The sequence below is a fragment of the Rhincodon typus genome, chromosome 3 (genome assembly GCF_021869965.1).
Source record: "Rhincodon typus isolate 14 chromosome 3, sRhiTyp1.1, whole genome shotgun sequence".
In the NCBI taxonomy this organism is placed as follows: domain Eukaryota; kingdom Metazoa; phylum Chordata; class Chondrichthyes; order Orectolobiformes; family Rhincodontidae; genus Rhincodon; species Rhincodon typus.
This window is the reverse complement of record NC_063334.1, coordinates 86,081,674-86,100,179: the sequence shown is the minus strand read 5'-3', so window position 1 is coordinate 86,100,179 and position 18,506 is coordinate 86,081,674. Positions and strand designations below refer to the sequence as shown.

The window sequence follows — 18,506 nt, the reverse complement described above, 5'->3', positions numbered from 1 at the left end:
GGGAGTTGCAGAGTGGCTGGTCCCTGCGGAAAGTGGACAGGGGTGGGGAGGGAAAAATCTTTTAGGTGGTGGGGTCTGATTGTAGGTGGTGGAAATGTCGGAGGATAATGCATTGTAATTGGAGGTTAGTGCAGTGGTATGTTAGGACAAAGGGGACTCTATCCTTATTGTTGTTGTGGGGAGAGGGTTTGAGGGCAGAACGGTGGGAAATGGGGGAGATGCTGTTGAGAACATCCTTAATAACAGAGGAGGGGAAACTATGGTCCCTAATGTAGGAGGATATCTGGGAAATCCCAGAGTAGAACGCTGCATCCCAGGACCAGATGCGGCAGAGGAATTGGGAGTATGGAATAGCATTTTTGCAGGAGGGTGGGTAAGAGGAGGTGTAGTCAAGGTAGTTGTGTGAGTCATTAGGTTTGAAATGGATGTCAGTGGTGAGTCAGTTCCTGGAGGTGGAGACGGAGAGATCCAGGAAGGGGAGGGAGGTGTCAGAAATGGTCCAGGTGAATTTGAGGGTGGGATGGAAGGTGTTGGCGAAACTGTTCGAGCTCCTCGTGGGCGCATGAGGCAGCAATGATACTGTCATCAATGTAACGGAGAAAGAAGTGGGGGATAATGCCGCTGTAGTTGTTGAAGAGGGACTGTTCCACGAATCCTACAGAGTTTTCTCAGGCATAGCTCGGGCCCATGAAGGAGCCCATGGTCACCTCTTTGGTTTGTAGTAAGTGGGAGGAATCAAAGGAAAAATTGTTGAGGGTGAGGACCGGTGAGGACCAGTTCCGCCAAGTGAATGAGAGTGTCGGTGGAGGGGGACTGGGTGGGCCTGTGGAAGAGGATCTAGTGGATACTGTAGCTGCCCTTTTCAACCACCGATATTTCTGCATTTAAATCAAGCCTTCAATGTTTAAGACATTTCTTCTTTTCTTCCAGATTCCTGAAAATGATGAGGTTTTCACTGTGCAACTGACAGGTGTTGAAGGTGGAGCTGAAATCAATGATACACAAAACAGCTTTCAAATTAAAATCAACAAAAATGACAGTCCAGTGCGATTAGCACAAGCAATGTACGCTGTATCAGAAACAGTTGATGTGATTACTGTACCAGTCATCCGTGGGAAGGATCAAGAAGGAAAAGTAATTGGATCTGATGATGCTCTGGTTTCTATTAATTACCAGACAGTAACTGGCAACAGTTCAGCCAGTGCATTGCTACAATCCGATTTTATTGATCTCCAATCAAACAGAACTATTATTTTCCCACCGTATGTTAATGAGGTTTTTCTGAAATTTCAGATTATCAATGATACTATCCCTGAAATTGCAGAGTCATTTCAGGTTGTGTTACTTGAAGATACTATAAAGGGTGATGCTGTACTGCTTACTCCCAAGACAGTTCAGATTATTATTGAGCCAAATGACACACCTCATGGAGTTCTGTCCATCAGTAGCAGTCTTTCAACACAAAAAGTTGTTATCAGTGAAGACATGACTACAAGGTAAAGTATAACATGTTTCTGCTTAACTGTTTGTATTATGTTGTTTACTGATGATTTTTGGCTTGTAGAAACAGTTTTGCATGTTTTTCATGTTTAGTGATATCAGTCTATTCGGCGTAACCGTGATCAGTGACTTATATTTTTCTCTTAGTGTTGCATTTTTATAAATTACAAATAAAAAGCTATTGAGATTGCATGGTTGATGTGATTTAATATAATTTAGTAATCTGATATCAATACCTGATGCCATTGTTATGCATTTACTTAATTGGATCCGACTAAAAGACTGAACAATTTATCAATTTTTCTGGAAATTTCTTCAACTGCTATGTTGTTCTCATAAGTAAGCTACTTAGAATTTAGAATTATCTTAGTTCAGCTTCTATGAAGTGCAACGAGAGAATGATTCAATAGAAATGTAAAGAAAACACGGGGTGTATAAAAGGTCAGTCTTCGGAAGTTGTGGAAGGAGATGTCAAAGTGAAGATTTTTTAGGGACGGAACTATAGAAGGTAGGGTCTAGGTGACTGAAGGATAAACTACCAGTAGTGGAACTGAGGAATGGAAATGTGCTGCAGCTGAATGACAAAGGAATAGCTTGTTTTTGGCAATGAAGTGCAAGATAATATCACTGGATTAGAACTATTTAAAATATCTATGTTAAGCACAGCAAAAGATGTTTTGATGGTGACGGAAGAGGCAGCTTTTTTCGTAAGAATGACTGTCTGGGACAGTGGAGGATGAGGAGTCTGGTGGACAGGTAAGAATGGTTAGAGCCAGGAATCAAATTGAGATGAGGAACAAAGAGGCTAGTAAGTGAGGCAATTGTAATGGTGGTGATTGTGATGGAAAAGCAGAGAAGCTCAGATCTGGGGTAGATATTAAAAGCAATACCAACCAGTATGGAAGATTGTCAAAGACAGGAAGGATGGAGAGTAGTTCAGAATTAACATGGAGACACTGAGTCGTGTGCAGACATAGAAAAGTTTGAAGGCTGTTTACAGATTGAAGTTAATTTATCGTCAATCTTTCTTTATCATCTATATGAGATAAGTAAATTATTTTCACAGGGTAGTAGTTAAATCTGTATGTGGCTAATGTATTATTAGATCTAAATTGACTAAATTACATTTAAGTAACTGCTTAAGAAACTTTACAGAGAGACAGATACAAATCCAATTACTGGCACAATGTCCATCTATCCATGTAGCAATTATATCTGGGTATTCTGATTGCAGATTTGATGGAATTACCATTGTAAGAAATGGTGGAACTCATGGCAACGTTTCGGTGAACTGGCTTATTTCAAGAAACAGTAGTGATTTTTCTCCTGTCACTGCAGACCTAATGCCAATTTCAGGAACCATAAGCCTTCTGGAAGGGCAGATGCTGGCCACAGTGACCCTCACCATCATTAATGATAATTTGCCTGAGGAAGCAGAGGCTTATCTTTTTCAATTGTTGAATAATACAGTAAAGGGAGGAGCAGAATTAGATGAACCCACGCAAGTATGTTTCTGAAAACTACTCTTCAGATACTTAGTTTTCTTCAATGCACTCCTAAAAATTTATAATTCTGCTTTTCATAACATTTTGATGACTGGTAGATGTTGTAAGTCAAAAAAGAAATGGAAACAAGAATTTGCATTTATAAAGCAACTTTCACAATCTCGGGTTATCCAAGAGGACTTTACTACTCTGGAGTACTTCAGATATTCAGTCACTGTAGTAAAGAAATACCGTGAATAAATAATGTGTTTTAAAGATATTGGCTGAGGAATATATATTGGCCAGGACAGCGATAGAATTTACCTTTTTCTGTTCGAATAATGTTATAGGATCTTCCACAGCCTCTGAGGAGTCAGACGGAGCCTTGGTTTAATGCCTCATCTGAGGAATGGCACATCTGACAGTACAGTACTTCACTGGTGTGATGATCTGAATTATTTTCTTTGTGGATTGTATCTGGTTTTAAATTCAAACCTGAACATATGAACTGGATGACATATTGTATTAAATCTCTAAGTCTTTTTGTTTACATTTTCCTGGAAAAATCCATTCGAGAGCATTTTTCCCATGGGCAGAAGGCTCAACAGGCAGTTATTCATTTATTCCTAGTAACATCATCGGGCATATTACCCATCAAGAAAACCTTCCCATAACGAAGATGCATATCAGTATTGGGATATTTCTTTAAATTCTGCAAAACCGTGTTCATTTTTACAGTTATGTAGATCTGAACCTTTTCTTGAAACAACTTGTGAATATTACAAATAAAATGCAGTGTTTAAAATGATATATGCATGTAGGTTTTGCATTTGTTAAAAGCTGAGTGAGATAATTGCTGACTGAAAGACTGTCAGTTGTAGGTTGCAGTTTTGATAGTATTATAACTAATCAGTTGGATCTTTAAATTACTAGGGTAGACCAAGGATAGAAATAAGGCTGTTCACACTTTTTGTTTTTCTTTTGTTTAGATTATTTTCTATATTCAGGATAGTGATGATGTCTATGGCTTAATTAAATTCCATTCTATGGATGAACCGAAGATAGAGAGTAGTCCTGCTGGGCGGTTCCTGTCGTTGAGTTTTGCCAGACACAATGGAACATTAGGGATTGTGAAGTTAAACTTCACAGTACTGTACATCCCTGCTGGTGTTTTGGATCTTTCTACAGCAAAGGATGATATCCTTAATGTTTCTAGTAAAAACAGCATTATCTTCATGCCAGGACAATCACAGATAAGCCTCAAACTACCAATAAGAAATGACGCATTCCTTCAAAATGGAGCACGTTTCTTTGTGCAGGTATGTCAATACAGTTTATGCAATAGAGATGTAATGTTAAATTGTCGATGCAATATTGTACATCAATCACAATTTTAGATTATCTCTATCAGTGATATTGAACTCTCTTTACTGAAACATTATTCACAGTTTAGTTCCCCTTGAGACAGTGTTTGTACAGTTACTACTGATCTCATCATATTTAACTGAAATATTTTTAATGCGATCATTTTATGGCATACTTTGAAGGCAATTGTGCATCAGCTGTAACTGAACATAGGAAGGTTCTAACTGAATGTGTCTACCGTTCTTGAACTATCAAAGTTTTTTTTTGATGTTTGCAAGCAAGGAGTTCAAACTTTTCTTCTGTTTTTCAGGTAGTGCTTGCATTGTATTTGTATTGTTCTGAAGAAATGAGGTTAGGCAGATTAATTTTTCTCACAGTGGCTTTCACTACGCCTCCCTTCTGATGCCTGTGCAATTGGACACAGAGTGTCGTGAGTGTGGGACATTTCCTATTTAGCTGTGGGGTTTACTGGGTGGTCTCCCTATATGGTGAGTCCTGCTATCCACTGCTAGCTGAAACCAGAGAGGGCAGGAAAAAGTCCTTAGGTAGTTATATGGAGCCTCAGTTAGCAGGGTCCCCGTCACATACCCTTCTGCCTGATCATACAGTGTCCCCTTGTTCTGAAACTTTCTCCTAGGGTGACGAGAACCATGGGGAATGGCATTAACTTCTGCCTGATATGCGTTTAGATCGTAATATCTTGGAGCAGCAGTAGGCCATTCAGCATCCCCTAGCCTCTGTTGCCTTTCCGTAAGATCATGCTTTATCTGATTGTGGCCTCAGCACCACTTTCCTGCATGTCCCACATAATCCTGGACTCCTTGTGAAACAAAAGTTTATCTAATACAGCATCAGGTATGACCAAAGTCTCAGTCTCCTCTTCTCTGGCAAAGAGAGTTCTAAAGTCCAGTGCCCTAATTTCGTCCCTAATTTCCCTTGTAGGGCATGGTCTGGTCATCTTTCCTGCTTTCTTTTTATGTCGGTTGGGAAGGAACAGTTATTACAGTTCCTCTATGTATTCTTCACATGTTTCTCACTGCCTATCCACTGTCATCTCTTTAAGTAATGTTCCTCAATTTATCATTGCCAGCTCACACTTCATACTATCGCAGTTCCTTCCATTTAGATTTAGGACCGTAGTCATAGAACAAACTGTAAGTCTCCATCTTAATTGTGAAATTTATCATTCTTCCCCAAGGGGTGTCACACATCTAGGTTGCCAGATACCCCTTTCTTATTACACAATATCTAATCTAGGATGCCCTGGCTTGTAGTTGGTAGAATCTGCTGGTCTATAGGTAGATACATGTAAGTGAATATACCCTTCAAAAAATTCTCTGTTATTCCCAGATGTTATTTCTTTTCATTTCCTGGCCATAATAACTGGACTTCAAGATCTTGAAAGCAAGTTACGTACAGAAAATTAAAAAGATCATAAGCAAAGATGCTATGTCATCAGGCCACTGCTGAAGCGTATTTGCTTCTTCCTGTGCCCCTGAGGTCATGGAAAATTGTGTAGAAGCTACTGAGTTGCGGCTTTTTTTTAATACTGCCACAGCCATCATACTGTATGAGGTATTGCCTGGGAAATTCCTTTGTTTCTCTGCTTTTTTTTTGAGGAAGACGGAAGGGATCAATTGAGGTAAACAGCCGCAGGTTCTCTGTATCCATCTGTTGAGGGCACAGTTTGCTGCAGTAGGTCACTGAAACATTCTTCAAAGATTTTCAAGCCTATATATCATAAAAAATTGTGAATTGCCCATGTCTGCCCCTCTAAGAAAGTGCAGACATATATTTTCTGCAACATGCACATGTCTGATCCAACTGGGCAAGCTTCCAGTCAAAGGCTTCAAGTATTTTAATGTCCATGTTCCTGCGTCTCTTGGCACTCAAACTGAAGAGAAAATCCAGGCTTGTGTGTCAATTGATCTATTATTTGAGATCACTCAAGAATTCTATTATTAATACCGAGTCTGCAGAGAGAATTGGTCATTTATACCAGTAGACCGCAAATGACTGTTTGAATGTGCAATCCCATTACATAAAAAGAGAGGTCAGTATACTCTTGGCTTAAAAAGAACGAATGCTTGCCCAAAGAATTTTAATGAGAGCTCTGTCTCTAGTTCATCTGAGGGCTGAAATGTAATGGAAGTCAATAGGCAATACATTTTTAAAAAGGATACTTCTGTGAATCTCCTTTAAAAAGTATTTTCTAATTTTAAGTTTCTTTAAGTGAAAAAATGGTTTGAAATGAAGAAAATGTTCAGATTTGAAAACTAACTGCTGATAGTGCAAATTGATTTTGCATGACGAACCAAAATGTTATTCTGTTGCAAATGTACATTTATTGCTTTGAACTCTTGTTGATTTAGTTTGATTTTTACCTGGGTCATCAATGCAAGCCAGAAACTTACTTGAGAAATTTTAACTTCCAACTCACATTCATGTTGAAAGTCCATCTTCAATTGAATTTAGTTTGTTATTTTCCCTGTTGTGAGACTACTGGACAAGCCAGATCTTTATGACGATCTGCATTGATGGACCACATCTTTTAAAGAAGACAACGTATAGAAGAACAAATAAGCAGCATATTATTTAGGACTGAATTGAAACCCTAAACAGCGACCTTTGTTTTGTAAATTTGCATGAACAGACTTCAGCTATATTGACTAAATTGATATACTGAACAGTTGAGATCATGATTCTAAACAACATGTATATACAACTTAGACTGGGATATTCAGGATTAACATGAGTTAACAGATAGCCTATGGTAAAACACTGCGCTTCAATTGGTTGATACAGCCAAGGCACATCCTGTGCAGTTGCGAGTGATACTGTGCTTCATGAAATCTCTACCATTCCAAGTCTTCAGTTTCCAAGGCTGAGGCTTGGAATACCTTCAAAGCCTGTTTGACTCAGACTGACTGAATGACTGCTCGTGTCTTGGTAGTTCAATGTTTTGTTCAGAGAGACCAAGTTCCCCAGGACTCCGGTGTCAGCTTCCAGCAAATAATTATTGGCACAATTACAGCTTTTCTCAAAAAGCTAGTTTTACTGAGCTGTATGTGAATTTCTCTCATGCCGATCTTTCTCAATTGAATCAAGCAAACGCTCCTACTTCATCCCACACTCAGCTGCACTCAACGACCATTGGTTCCCATCCTTTTTCACATTTTCCTGTGACACAGATACATGAGTCCCTCGCACTTCTGGTGAGCTTTGAGAGTCTGCTAAAAGCAGTACTTTTGCTGCTTGGAGCCACTTCTTCTGCTTCGGCATTCTCCCAGCTCCAAACTGCAACTAATAACTCCTGACAACCACACAGGTAAACTAAAAACAGAGAACCTTTCTAAGCCACACATTTCCATGATAATGTAGCCTACTCTGGGCAATTTTTAACCTGACTTTTAGGGTTAAGTATCTCTGGTTTACAATTTTTTTCTTTGATTTTTCAAACTGAGTTGTAAAGTCTTTCTGAGTTCACTGAATGCTTTTAACTAATTTGGCTTTAACTCCCAAAACAAACAAACTCTCTAGATTGCTATTACTGGTAGTTTAGGCACCATGGCAGAACTTTCCCAGCCCGTGAAAGACATGTAAGTCATTTAGGAAATCAGAAAAATAAGATTGTTGATGTTGAAGGTAAGAAGTCTTCCACCCAATGTTTGAATGATGAGAATCTTGTTAGTGAGCATTGAGAGGCTGAACTGCAGGCATTTATATCTCATTATTGCTTGTTCTCATTTTATTTACGTGCATTTTGCTGTTCTCCGACACAACAGTGAGAAACTAGACGGTGACAAGTCAGATTTTTGTCCTTTGAGGGAGTGGACTCCACATTTGTGCAATGTGAAGCCCTTCATATGGCAACAGTTTTAAACAGATATGCATACTGTTCAGGTGAAAGACATCTGTTACCACATAATGTTATATGGGTACCTCATGTAATGTATTACTGTGTTGATGAAAAGTTCTGGCCACAAACAATCTTGATCATGTTATTCAGCATTGCACATTAATATTGCTAATGACTATGAAGTACAAGTAATGTCACGCAGGTTGTAAATATTCACATTTTAAGGACCCATAGCCTGAATAAGGTGTAGCAGCTGCTTATTTCACACCGTAGACCGCAAAAGACTCACGTTATTATCCCATGTGCAATGCTGCCTTTTTTGGGTATTTTGGGGGTTGGGGATGTGAGAGCGAGGTCCTTGTTGTTGCTGTATGTAGAGTCCATTGTTGTTTGTGTATCAAAAGGCTTGAACAGCAAACATATGAATCAGGGCCAGAATATGTAAAGTTTGTGTAGTGATGTTCCCCCCATGTCCCAGTGTTTGTATGACATTGTTAAAATCTTATTCATATGTGATGCAACTGCTGAATAGCCACATTTACTGAGCAGCTGCTTTGTTTCTGATATTGCCCACATAGGCTTATTGGAAATGTTGGCCATGTTGCCTTCACATCATATTTCTGGGGGGGGTCATATTTTGGCGTTCTTTCCAGTATCAAGGATTTTTCCTAATCCTTGGATTTTGTGCTCCAGACAACTGGAAGATGCATCAAGGATGATGAGGATGCATGAGAGGTGCAGTTTTTTGCTAAGAACATGATTAAGTTCATCAGACAGAACAGGACCTACAGCATCCTACAGTGCAGAAGCATCAGCTGAAGCAACACAAACAGGATTCCCTTCTGAAGCCTGTTCTTTAGAACTGAGTTGTGCAAAGTCTTCTTTCACTAACTGTAAATATTATGATGCTGTTGAGGCTAGCATCCCCTGTATAATTTCACCTGAAAATGCAGATTAACAGTTTGATCTTTCAGCGCGGTTCATGGTGTTCAATAAAAGTTAAGGTTACAAACTGTCGAAGCATTCTCAGCATCCGATGCTTCCTCATTCAGTCATGGCTCAGTTCCATGCTAGTATGAGTGCTCTGGATAGGATAGCTAGCATTCAGACAGGGTTGGAACATCACATGATTCGAAGAGCAGCTAGTCCCTCTCATTCTTGTAAATGACATTCGATGATGAAAATATATTGACAAATGTGGTAATATACTTACCATAAAGTGTCACCTGTGCCACCCAAGTGCCCAGGTATAGTCTTGGGGTCCACAGCTGGAATGGAGGAAGTTTGCCCTACAAGTGGAGACAGTTGGTCTTGGAGTTTTGTGCAGGTGCCCCTGGGAGCATTAGTGGTTAGATGGCACAAACATTGAGTGTGTCCTAGCCAGATGTAGGCTCACCACCTTTGGCATGAACTCCCATGTGGCTGGGGAGAGCAGGCAGAGTGAAGATGGAGGAACTGGACGTCTCTGGAGTGTCCTGATAGGAGAATTCTGCTGGAAGAAGGGTGTGAGCTGTTGGGTGCTTCCTCCTCGGCTAGAAGTCTACTGGCATGGCTCTATCTCCTCAAGAGGAAGGAGCACCTGGAGTGAGGTCAAGGTCCATTTTCCGCCAATCTCTTTGCCGTTGGTGCTAAGCATCAGTGTCAGATTGATGGTGAACAGGTCTGTTTGTACATCCGGCAGACGCAGACTGTTCTGGACCTGGGTCTCGTGCCAGTTTCAGTCAGACTCTCACATGCCAGAGGTACGCCTCACAACATTGACTTCCTCCAAACTTCGCATCAGTTTCTGAGAACCTCTAACAAACCTGCCTGCTGCTCCTGTGTCTTCTTTACATTAGGATGAGGTTATAAATAGCTGACACCATGGGGGTCTGTTCCTGCCTAGTGTTGAGCAGGTGCCTGGTTCTGGCAGTCCTCTGAGTGCTAGTGACCTGGGATGTTTCTTCTCTGGTCAGCTGCGGAGACTGCATTCAACAGAATGTGCTCCCAGGTGTATTCTGTTTAATATATCCATCGAGGTGTCAGTGTCTGAGCTGGTGGAGGGTGCAGGAGACAGCCTTGTTGGTGCTGCCATTGAGGGATCTGTGACATCTTTCTCAGAGGTGGAGGAGGAGATGGTGGCCTGAGGGGTTTGTCTGTTCTTGGTGGTGACTGTGCAGACAGACTGATGTCTGCAAGAAACAGGAGAGAAGGGAAATGGTAGAAATTTGGGTATGTTAAGAATGCAATCATCATGATGGAATGGGAAAGCAGTGCAGCATTTGACAATAGATTTTACTTGGTAGCTGGGACATGGAGGTTTTGACATCATTACCTGGTCATTGCCCTCTTCCTCCTCCAAGGCAAAGATTCTCTTGTAGGAAGTGAAGAGACATATGCCAGATGCCCCACCACTTGACCTGGCTCTCTCCACTCTACACATGAGATGTTTTTTTTCCCCTGTACAAAGAGAGAAAGAGAGAGAATGAGAGAGATGAAAGTGGCTGGTATAGTTGATCATGCTTTTTCAGGTGGGGACAAAATGGTGAGGTATCCTGAGTGAGTAGGCAATGCAGAAGGTACACAGGGTTAGTAGGCTGGGGGCAAATTTGCTTCTCCTTGTCCATAAACAGTGTAACAAAGACATTTTTCTACCTTTTACCTGCTGGATTTCCTGAGGTACACGAATTCCAGCTGTATATTAAGAATAAAAATGAGAAGGATTGATTAATTGATTTATCGTTATCACATGTACAAAGGTACAGAGAATAGTATTGTTTTGCATGCTATACAGGCAGATCACACAATACAAAGTGCATCAGGATAGCAGAACAGAGTGCAAAATATAGTGTTACTGCCAATTAGAAAGTGCAGAGAGAGAGAGACCAGAATTAACATTTGTGACATCCATTCAAAAGTCTGAGAACAGCAGGGAAGAAGCTGTTCTTGAATCTATTCATATGTGTATTCAAACTTTTATATCTTCCGCCCATTGGAAGGGGGTGGAAGAGAGTATAACTGGGGTTATAACTTTGATTATGTTGGTTGCGTTCCGGAGGCCGTGGGAAGTATAGATGGAGTCAATGGATGGAAGGCTGGTTTGTGTGATGGACTGGGCTGTGTTCATGATTCTGTAGTTTCTTGCGATTGTGCAAAGAGCAGCTGCCATACCATGCTGTGAAGCATCCAATTAGGATGCTTTCTGTGGTGCATTGATAAAAATTGGTAAGCGTCCTTGTGGTCATGCCGACTTCCTTAACCTTATTGTGCTTTCTTGACTGTCACGTTGACATGGACCAGGACAGATTGTTGGTGATCATCACTCCCAGGAACTTGACACTGTGAACTATCTCCACCTCAGCACCATTGATGCAGACAGGGGTGTGCCCTGCATTCTGCTTCCTGAAGTCAATGACCAGCTCCTTCATTTTGCTGGTGTTGATGGAGAGATTGTTGTCTTTACACCATGCTGCTAGGCACTCAATCTCTATCCTTTATTCTATCTTGTTGTTGTTTAAGATCCAACCTACAGCTATCGTCAGCAGCATGCAGTCATCTACACACTCAGTAATGAAATCTGTGACGGTGGTGGCATACTTGTTTAGGTTGGCTGCTGAGTTCTTCAATATGGACCAGTCCACCAACTCTAAGCAGTAGTAGCCCTTATGTTGCCTCAGACCAACACTGCTGCACTTTTTATATTGGGTCCTCTGCTTCAATTTCTGCTTGCAAGCTGGGAGGAAGAGCAAAACATTATGATCTGATTTTCCAAAATGTGGATGGGGAATGGAGCAGTAGGTATCTTTGATGGTTGTATAGCAATGATCAAGGACATTCAGACCTTTGGTGGGACAGGAGATGTGTTGATGGCATTTTGGTAGCATGTTCATGAGGTTGGCATGGTTGAAGTCACCGGCTGTGACGAACAAGGCCTCAGGGTTTTCTGTCTCAAGACTGTTTGTAGCGTTGTATACTTTGTCAAGTGCACTCTTCACTTCTGCATGGGATGGAATGTAGACTGCTATCAGGATAGTGGAGGTGAACCTGTGTGGCTAGTGGTTGGGATGGCACTTTACTGTTAGATATTCTTGGTCTGGGGAGCAGTAACTTGACAGGGTCACCACGTCTGAGAACCAGGAGGTGTTGATTAGGAGGCAGACCCCTCTGCCCCTTCCTTGGGGTCCATTTGGTGAACTGAGAAACCCTCAGGTTGTAAGGTACAGTCAGGCGTAGCAGGACTGAGCCATGTCTCTGTGAAGTAGAACACACAGCAGTCTCTCAATTCCCTTTGGAAAGTGAGTCTAGCTCTATGTTCATCCATTTTGTTCTCAATGGCTCAGATGTTTGCCAGGAATATACTAGGGAGAGGGGACATGAAACCCTGTAGTTTCAGTCTCACCTGAAGACCAGAGCATTGCCCACATTTCCTGGGTACGTGGCTGCTCCTAATCGATTCCAGGTGTCGGTGAGGGAAGTCTGCTGATCCAAGAGGTAAATGTGTGCTCTTGATGGGTTTCTGGGCACTAGAATTCATAGAATCCTTACAGTGTGAAAACAGGCCCTTCGACCCAACAAGTCCACGCCGACCCTCAGAACATCCCATCCAGACCCATCCCCCTATAATCCACCTAATCTACATATCCCTGAACACTACAGGCAATTTAGCATGGCCAATCCACCTAGCCTGCACATCTTTGGACTGTGGGAGGAAACCGGAGCACCCAGAGGAAACACACGCAAACACGGGGAGAATGTGCAAACTCCACACAGACAGTCGCCCAAGGGTGGAATCGAACCCAGGTTCCTGGCGCTGTCAGGCAGTAGTGCTAACCGCTGACCCACCATGGCTTTTTCTTAAAAAGCCTACTGCACCTGGTATTCCCAGGTGGTCTCCCATCCAAGTACTAAGCAGGCCTGAGTCTGCTTAGCTTCTGAGATGAGATGAGATTGGGTGTTTTTTTTCAGACTAGTGTGCCATAGGCCTAGTTTCAGCCTTGAGCATTCCAAGGGGTCTAGTGGCCCATTTGGTCAGGCCTTCTCAATGTCAGGTCACTGCAGGGTCAGATCTTGTTCCTGCGCTGGTTGGGCTTGGGTTCTGGGTTTCCATGAGGAAGTCAGGTTTGCCGGAAGCAGGTAGGCCCATGGTTCCCCTGGGGTTGTGATTCCAGCATTGGGAGTTGAGCCACATTGGTCATAGAATCTTTGAAGCTGAAAATAGATATGAGACAACATTGATAGTAACTCCAATAGACTTAGAATTGAGGTTAAGTGGAGCAGAATGATTATAAGTTATGTAAGAATAAAATCTGCTGCAGATAGCTAGCAAAACGTCACCACAAGCCAAAGCCATCTTTTGCTGCTCAAGGGATTCTATAACTAACCTGTCTGCTTCCCACTCTCACCCTCAATAACAGCACAAGTGGATGGGCTGAAGTGGAGTTTGAGAATTTAAAATTTCTTAGTTTCACATCAACCTTAACCTAGCCATCCTTGGAGTCCAATGAGTACCACCTCCTGTGTGATTTCCCTTCACGTTTAATATATATAGCTCCATTGGGTGTTATGTCTCTTTGATCTCAATGCACGAACTCTTCAGATTGACAAATAAAAGTCATCACAGGATGTAATTGCCTTGTTATAATTGTAGTGGCTGTAAGGTCTTGCAAAAAAATTCAACCACTTCATTGTCCTTAAGCTTCCTGTGCCTGATATTTGGAGAGCCAAATGAGACTGATAGCTTTTGTTAATACTTCCAGCTTGAAACGGTGGAGTTAGTAAACAAGGTTCCTCTTGTTACGTCAGTGAGTCCCAGGCTGGGTGAACCTCTAAACATCTCACGGACAGTTACATCTGACCTAGCAAATGGAGAGGTTGGATTTACCAGCAATGAAACGCTTCTTGTTTATGAACCGGAGAATTCTTCTGATAGTCAGGTATATATGAGCTTTAAGTTGTGGCTTCTGTCAGAAAACCTATGACTGTATATAAGTATGCATGTATAAACTACCATTCCATTAAACCTGTTTCATATGTTTAGGATGTTTAATGCATCCAAATCCGTATACAGCCTGTTTATTCAGAGCCATATGATCTTCTGGGAGGAGCAAAAAAGGAGCAAATGTGGAAGAAAATCTGTAAATATTTCTCAGCTCCTTGCATGATTTGAAAATAAATCCAGAAAATGAGGTATTAAATAGATAAATAAAATGTATTTCTTTCTGCACTGCTTTGGAGAATCTGTGTCCGCTGTCTGTGGAATACTATGAATGATACAGAGATATTTAGTTTGGATCATGTTGATTGATAAAATACGATGTCTAAAGTATAGTCAGATTCTACAACAAGTTTCATGTAGTTGTCGTGGTCTTTTGTTTCAGATATACATTGCTTTGCAACGAGATGGAACTGATGGCTCTGCAGAAGTTTACTGGCATTTGAAACCTACAGGGGTTAATCATCACAGTATCACCAATGATGACCTGAGCCCAATGAATGGGTCTGTTATATTCTTATCAGGCCAGAGCAATGCCACAATCAACATTACAATAAGAGCAGATGACTTGCCTGAAATAAATGAGACTTTGATTATCTCGTTAGACCGGTATGTCTTTTTTCCCATTAGCATTGTTTGCTTATAATTTTCAAAAACTGTGACTTTTCTCATTGAGTTATCAAATATGACAAATAGGTCGTATTAGTGATGGTTAAGCTTTGGCTTAGTGGTACCCCATTTCAGTAGGTTGTGGATTTGAGATCAAAGCATATAATCAAATGTTATATTTCATGCTGTGCTGAGTGAATTTTTTTTATTAGCTGATGGGATGTGTGTGTCACTGGCAAGGCCAGCACTACTTGCCCATCCCTATTTGCCCTTGAGAAGATGTTTTTCCTCCTTTTATTTATTTTTGTTGGTGAGCCACTGCTTTGAACCATTGTAATTCATGTGGATGTACTCAGAAATGTTGTCTTTCAGATGAGGCATTAAATGGACAACCCATTGTTGCCACCTTTGGGTGTCAAAGATCTTTAGACAATATGAGACCAAAGTAGGGATGTCAACCCAAGATCCTGACCAGTATTACTGTTTATAAACACAGTCTTTTTATTTATTTTATTGTTCTTTATGGGGCATAATGTGTAAATGGCCTGTCCTGTTTTCCGACACTATACCTGTGTGTGGCTACTTGATAACTCAGTGCAGTTCAGGGCCCTAAACATCCTATATTCAGGGTGTTATCCACCCTTGAGGTTCTGACTTCAGAAAAAGACCTAGTACTAATTAGAAAGTCAGTCCTGCAGTGTAGCAATTGATCTTTAAATCTCTTGGACAGCATCTTGAATGCCTGGCCTAGCTTTATGTGATGCTTCATTGACCGGGCCTTCCTCATCAGTAGTCTTTCAAAAAGATTTTTAAGGAGAAGAAAGTGGTTACAACTCCTCTTGGCTAGCTAGTTAACCACAGCCACAAAGGAATTTCAGTCCGCTGGCTTCAGTTTTAGACTTTTGAATTCCATTTTAAAAACAAGTAGATTGATAATTTGAGATAACAAGGTGTAGAGCTGGATGAACACAGCAGGCCAAGCAGCATCATAGGAGCAGGAAGGCTGACATTTCGGACCTAGACCCTTCTTCAGAAATGGGGGAAGGGAAGAGGGTTCTGAAATAAATAGGGAGAGAGGGGAAGGCGGACAGAAGATGGATAAAGGAGAAGATAGGTGGAGACGAGACAGACAAGGTCAAAGAGGCGGGGATGGAGCCAGTAAAGGTGAGTGTAGGTGGGGAGGTAGGGAGGAGATAGGTCAGTCCGGGGAGGACGGACAGGTCAAGGGGGCGGAATGAAGTTAGTAGGTAGGAGATGGGGGTGGGGCTTGAGGTGGGAGGAGGGGATAGGTGGGAGGTAGGACAGGTTAGGGAGGCGGGGACGTGGAGATGAAGAGGTTGAGGGAGGGTAGGAGGCCTTGGGGTGGTGTCCAGTAGGAGGGGGTGTGTTGGAGGCAGGAGAAGGGGTCAGTAGAGGGAGGGTTAGGCTCACGGTTAAAGAAGTAAGCGTGGAGACGGAGGCGGCGGAAAAACTGCTCTATGTCCAAACGTGAGGGGTATTTGTTGATGTGTGGGTGGAGGGGGACAAAGGTGAGCCCTTTACTGAGGACTGACCGTTCATCCTCAGTAAGGGGGAGGTCTGGGGGGAATGGTGAAGACCCGGCAGGGCTGAGTGTTGCTGTCGCCTCTGGAGCTGCTGGCTGTGGAGGCAGTGGGCGGAGCGACGTTGGCGTTGGCTGTGGGCGGAGTTGCGTCGGCGGTGGTGGGCGGAGTTGTGTCGGCGGTGGTGGGCGGAGTTGCGTCGGTGTCGGTGATGGGCTGTGCGGCGTCGGCTGTGGGCGGAGTTGCGTTGGCGATGGGTGGAGTTGTGTCAGCATCGGTGATGGGTGGAGCGGCGTCGGCGGTGGGCGGAGCAGGGTAGGCGGCGGAAGCAGTGGTGACGGTAGGTGCGTCTTCAGTGTCTGTGATGTTGGCCTCGGAAATGGAGGCGGTGGCATCAGCAACGATGGCGTTTGCTGTCCTGGAAGTGGTGTACCCAGCGGTGCCGGATGTGACGTCATCTGTGGGTTCTCCGACCGTGGCCTCATGAGATGCCGGCGCATTGCTGCGAGTGTGTGTTTCATGAGTCGCAGGGAGAAACGCTTCTGAAGGATCTCAATGCTCTGAATGTAGACATTGTCATGGTTGGGGCCGAATTGGGAAGGCCTGATTGCGGGGATGATCTGGTTCCGTAGGCAGATACTAAGAAAGGTGATGTGGCTGTAGTCCCTGGTTTGCTTCAGGACATGGTCGAGCAGTTTCAAGGCCGAAGAGATTACGAGAGAGTTGCAGTGGGAGAGAGATCCCCTGAGGTTTGTCCGGAGGGAGGAGGGTAACTTCTTCAGGGTAGGCATCCTTAGAAGAGGCTTCGCAGTGGGATTAAAATTGTATCAGAGATAATAGGAACTGCAGATGCTGGAGGATCTGAGATAACAAGGTGTACAGCTGGATGAACACAGCAGGCCAAGCAGCATCATAGGAGCAGAAAGGCTGACGTTTCGGGCCTAGACCTTTCTTCAGAAAGGGGGGAGGGGAAGGGGGTTCTGAAATAAATAGGGAGAGAGGGGGAGGCGGACAGAAGATGGATAGAGGAGAAGATAGGTGGAGAGGAGACAGACAGGTCAAAGAGGCGGGGATGGAGCCAGTAGAGGTGAGTGTAGGTGGGGAGGTAGGGAGGAGATAGGTCAGTCCGGGGAGGACGGACAGGTCAAGGGGGCGGAGTGAGGTTAGTAGGTAGGAGATGGGGGTGGGGCTTGAGGTGGGGGATAGACCATGTCCTGAAGCAAACCAGGTACTACAGCCACATCACCTTTCTTAGTACCTGCCTATGGAACCAGATCATCCCCAATGGACTACAATCCACATTCAGGCCTTCCCAATTTGGCCCCAACCGTGACAATGTCTACATTCAGAACATTGAGATCCTTCAGAAGCGTTTCTCCCTGCGACTCCTGAAACACACACTCTCAGCAATGCGCCGGCATCTCCGGGCACTACAATCAAGCCTACCCCAGCTCAGAGCCTCCCTCTCCCAGACCTGCAAAGGACCTCTCCTATTTTTCATTCTTTGTAGGATCCACAACCTGAACTCACAATTCTACTCAGCTTTATTGGACACTAAAAACCGTAAGTACAGTAAACTTACTGGTGCCTACCACCCAAAACGGGCTTCCTCCACCTCCCAAATCCCCAACCCTACCCAGTACCTTCCCCACAATGTGCCCGCTGCCATTGGCCATGAGGCCACTGTCGGAGAACCCACAGATGACGTCACATCCGCCACCGCTGGGTACACCACTTCCGGGACAGCGAACGCCATCGTTGCTGATGCCACTCCCTCCATTTCCGAAACCACAGACACTGAAGACGCACCTACCATCACCGCTGCTGCCGCCGCCCACCGCCGACGCCACTCCGCCCATCACCGACGCCGACACAACTCCGCCCATCGCCGACGCCACTCCGCCCATCACCGACGCCGACACAACTCTGCCCATCGCCGACACAACTCTGCCCATCGCCGACACAACTCTGCCCATTGCCGATGCAACTCCGATCACCACTGCTGACGCAACTCCACCCGCCACTGCCGACGCAACTCCTCCCACCACAGCCGACGCAACTCCGCCCACAGCCGATGCTGCACGGCTCATCACCGACGCTGACACAACTCCTCCCACCACCACCGACGCAACTCCTCCCACCACCGCCGACGCAACTCCACCCACCACCGCCGACGC

At 43.6% G+C, this 18,506-nt stretch overlaps 1 protein-coding gene and 1 pseudogene across 1 annotated transcript in view; one reads left to right on the top strand and one right to left on the bottom strand.

Annotated features, from left to right (window-relative positions):
• The window catches only part of adgrv1 (adhesion G protein-coupled receptor V1), a 407,915-nt gene that overhangs the window by 28,230 nt on the left and 361,179 nt on the right, over positions 1-18,506 (top strand). Inside the window, exons 6-10 of the mRNA XM_048593741.1 lie at positions 931-1,496; positions 2,735-3,005; positions 3,974-4,303; positions 13,944-14,120; positions 14,565-14,788. Coding sequence (XP_048449698.1) covers positions 931-1,496; positions 2,735-3,005; positions 3,974-4,303; positions 13,944-14,120; positions 14,565-14,788 — 1,568 coding nt within the window. The remainder of the gene's footprint in view (positions 1-930; positions 1,497-2,734; positions 3,006-3,973; positions 4,304-13,943; positions 14,121-14,564; positions 14,789-18,506) is intronic.
• LOC125482872 lies at positions 13,048-13,169 on the bottom strand (annotated as a pseudogene).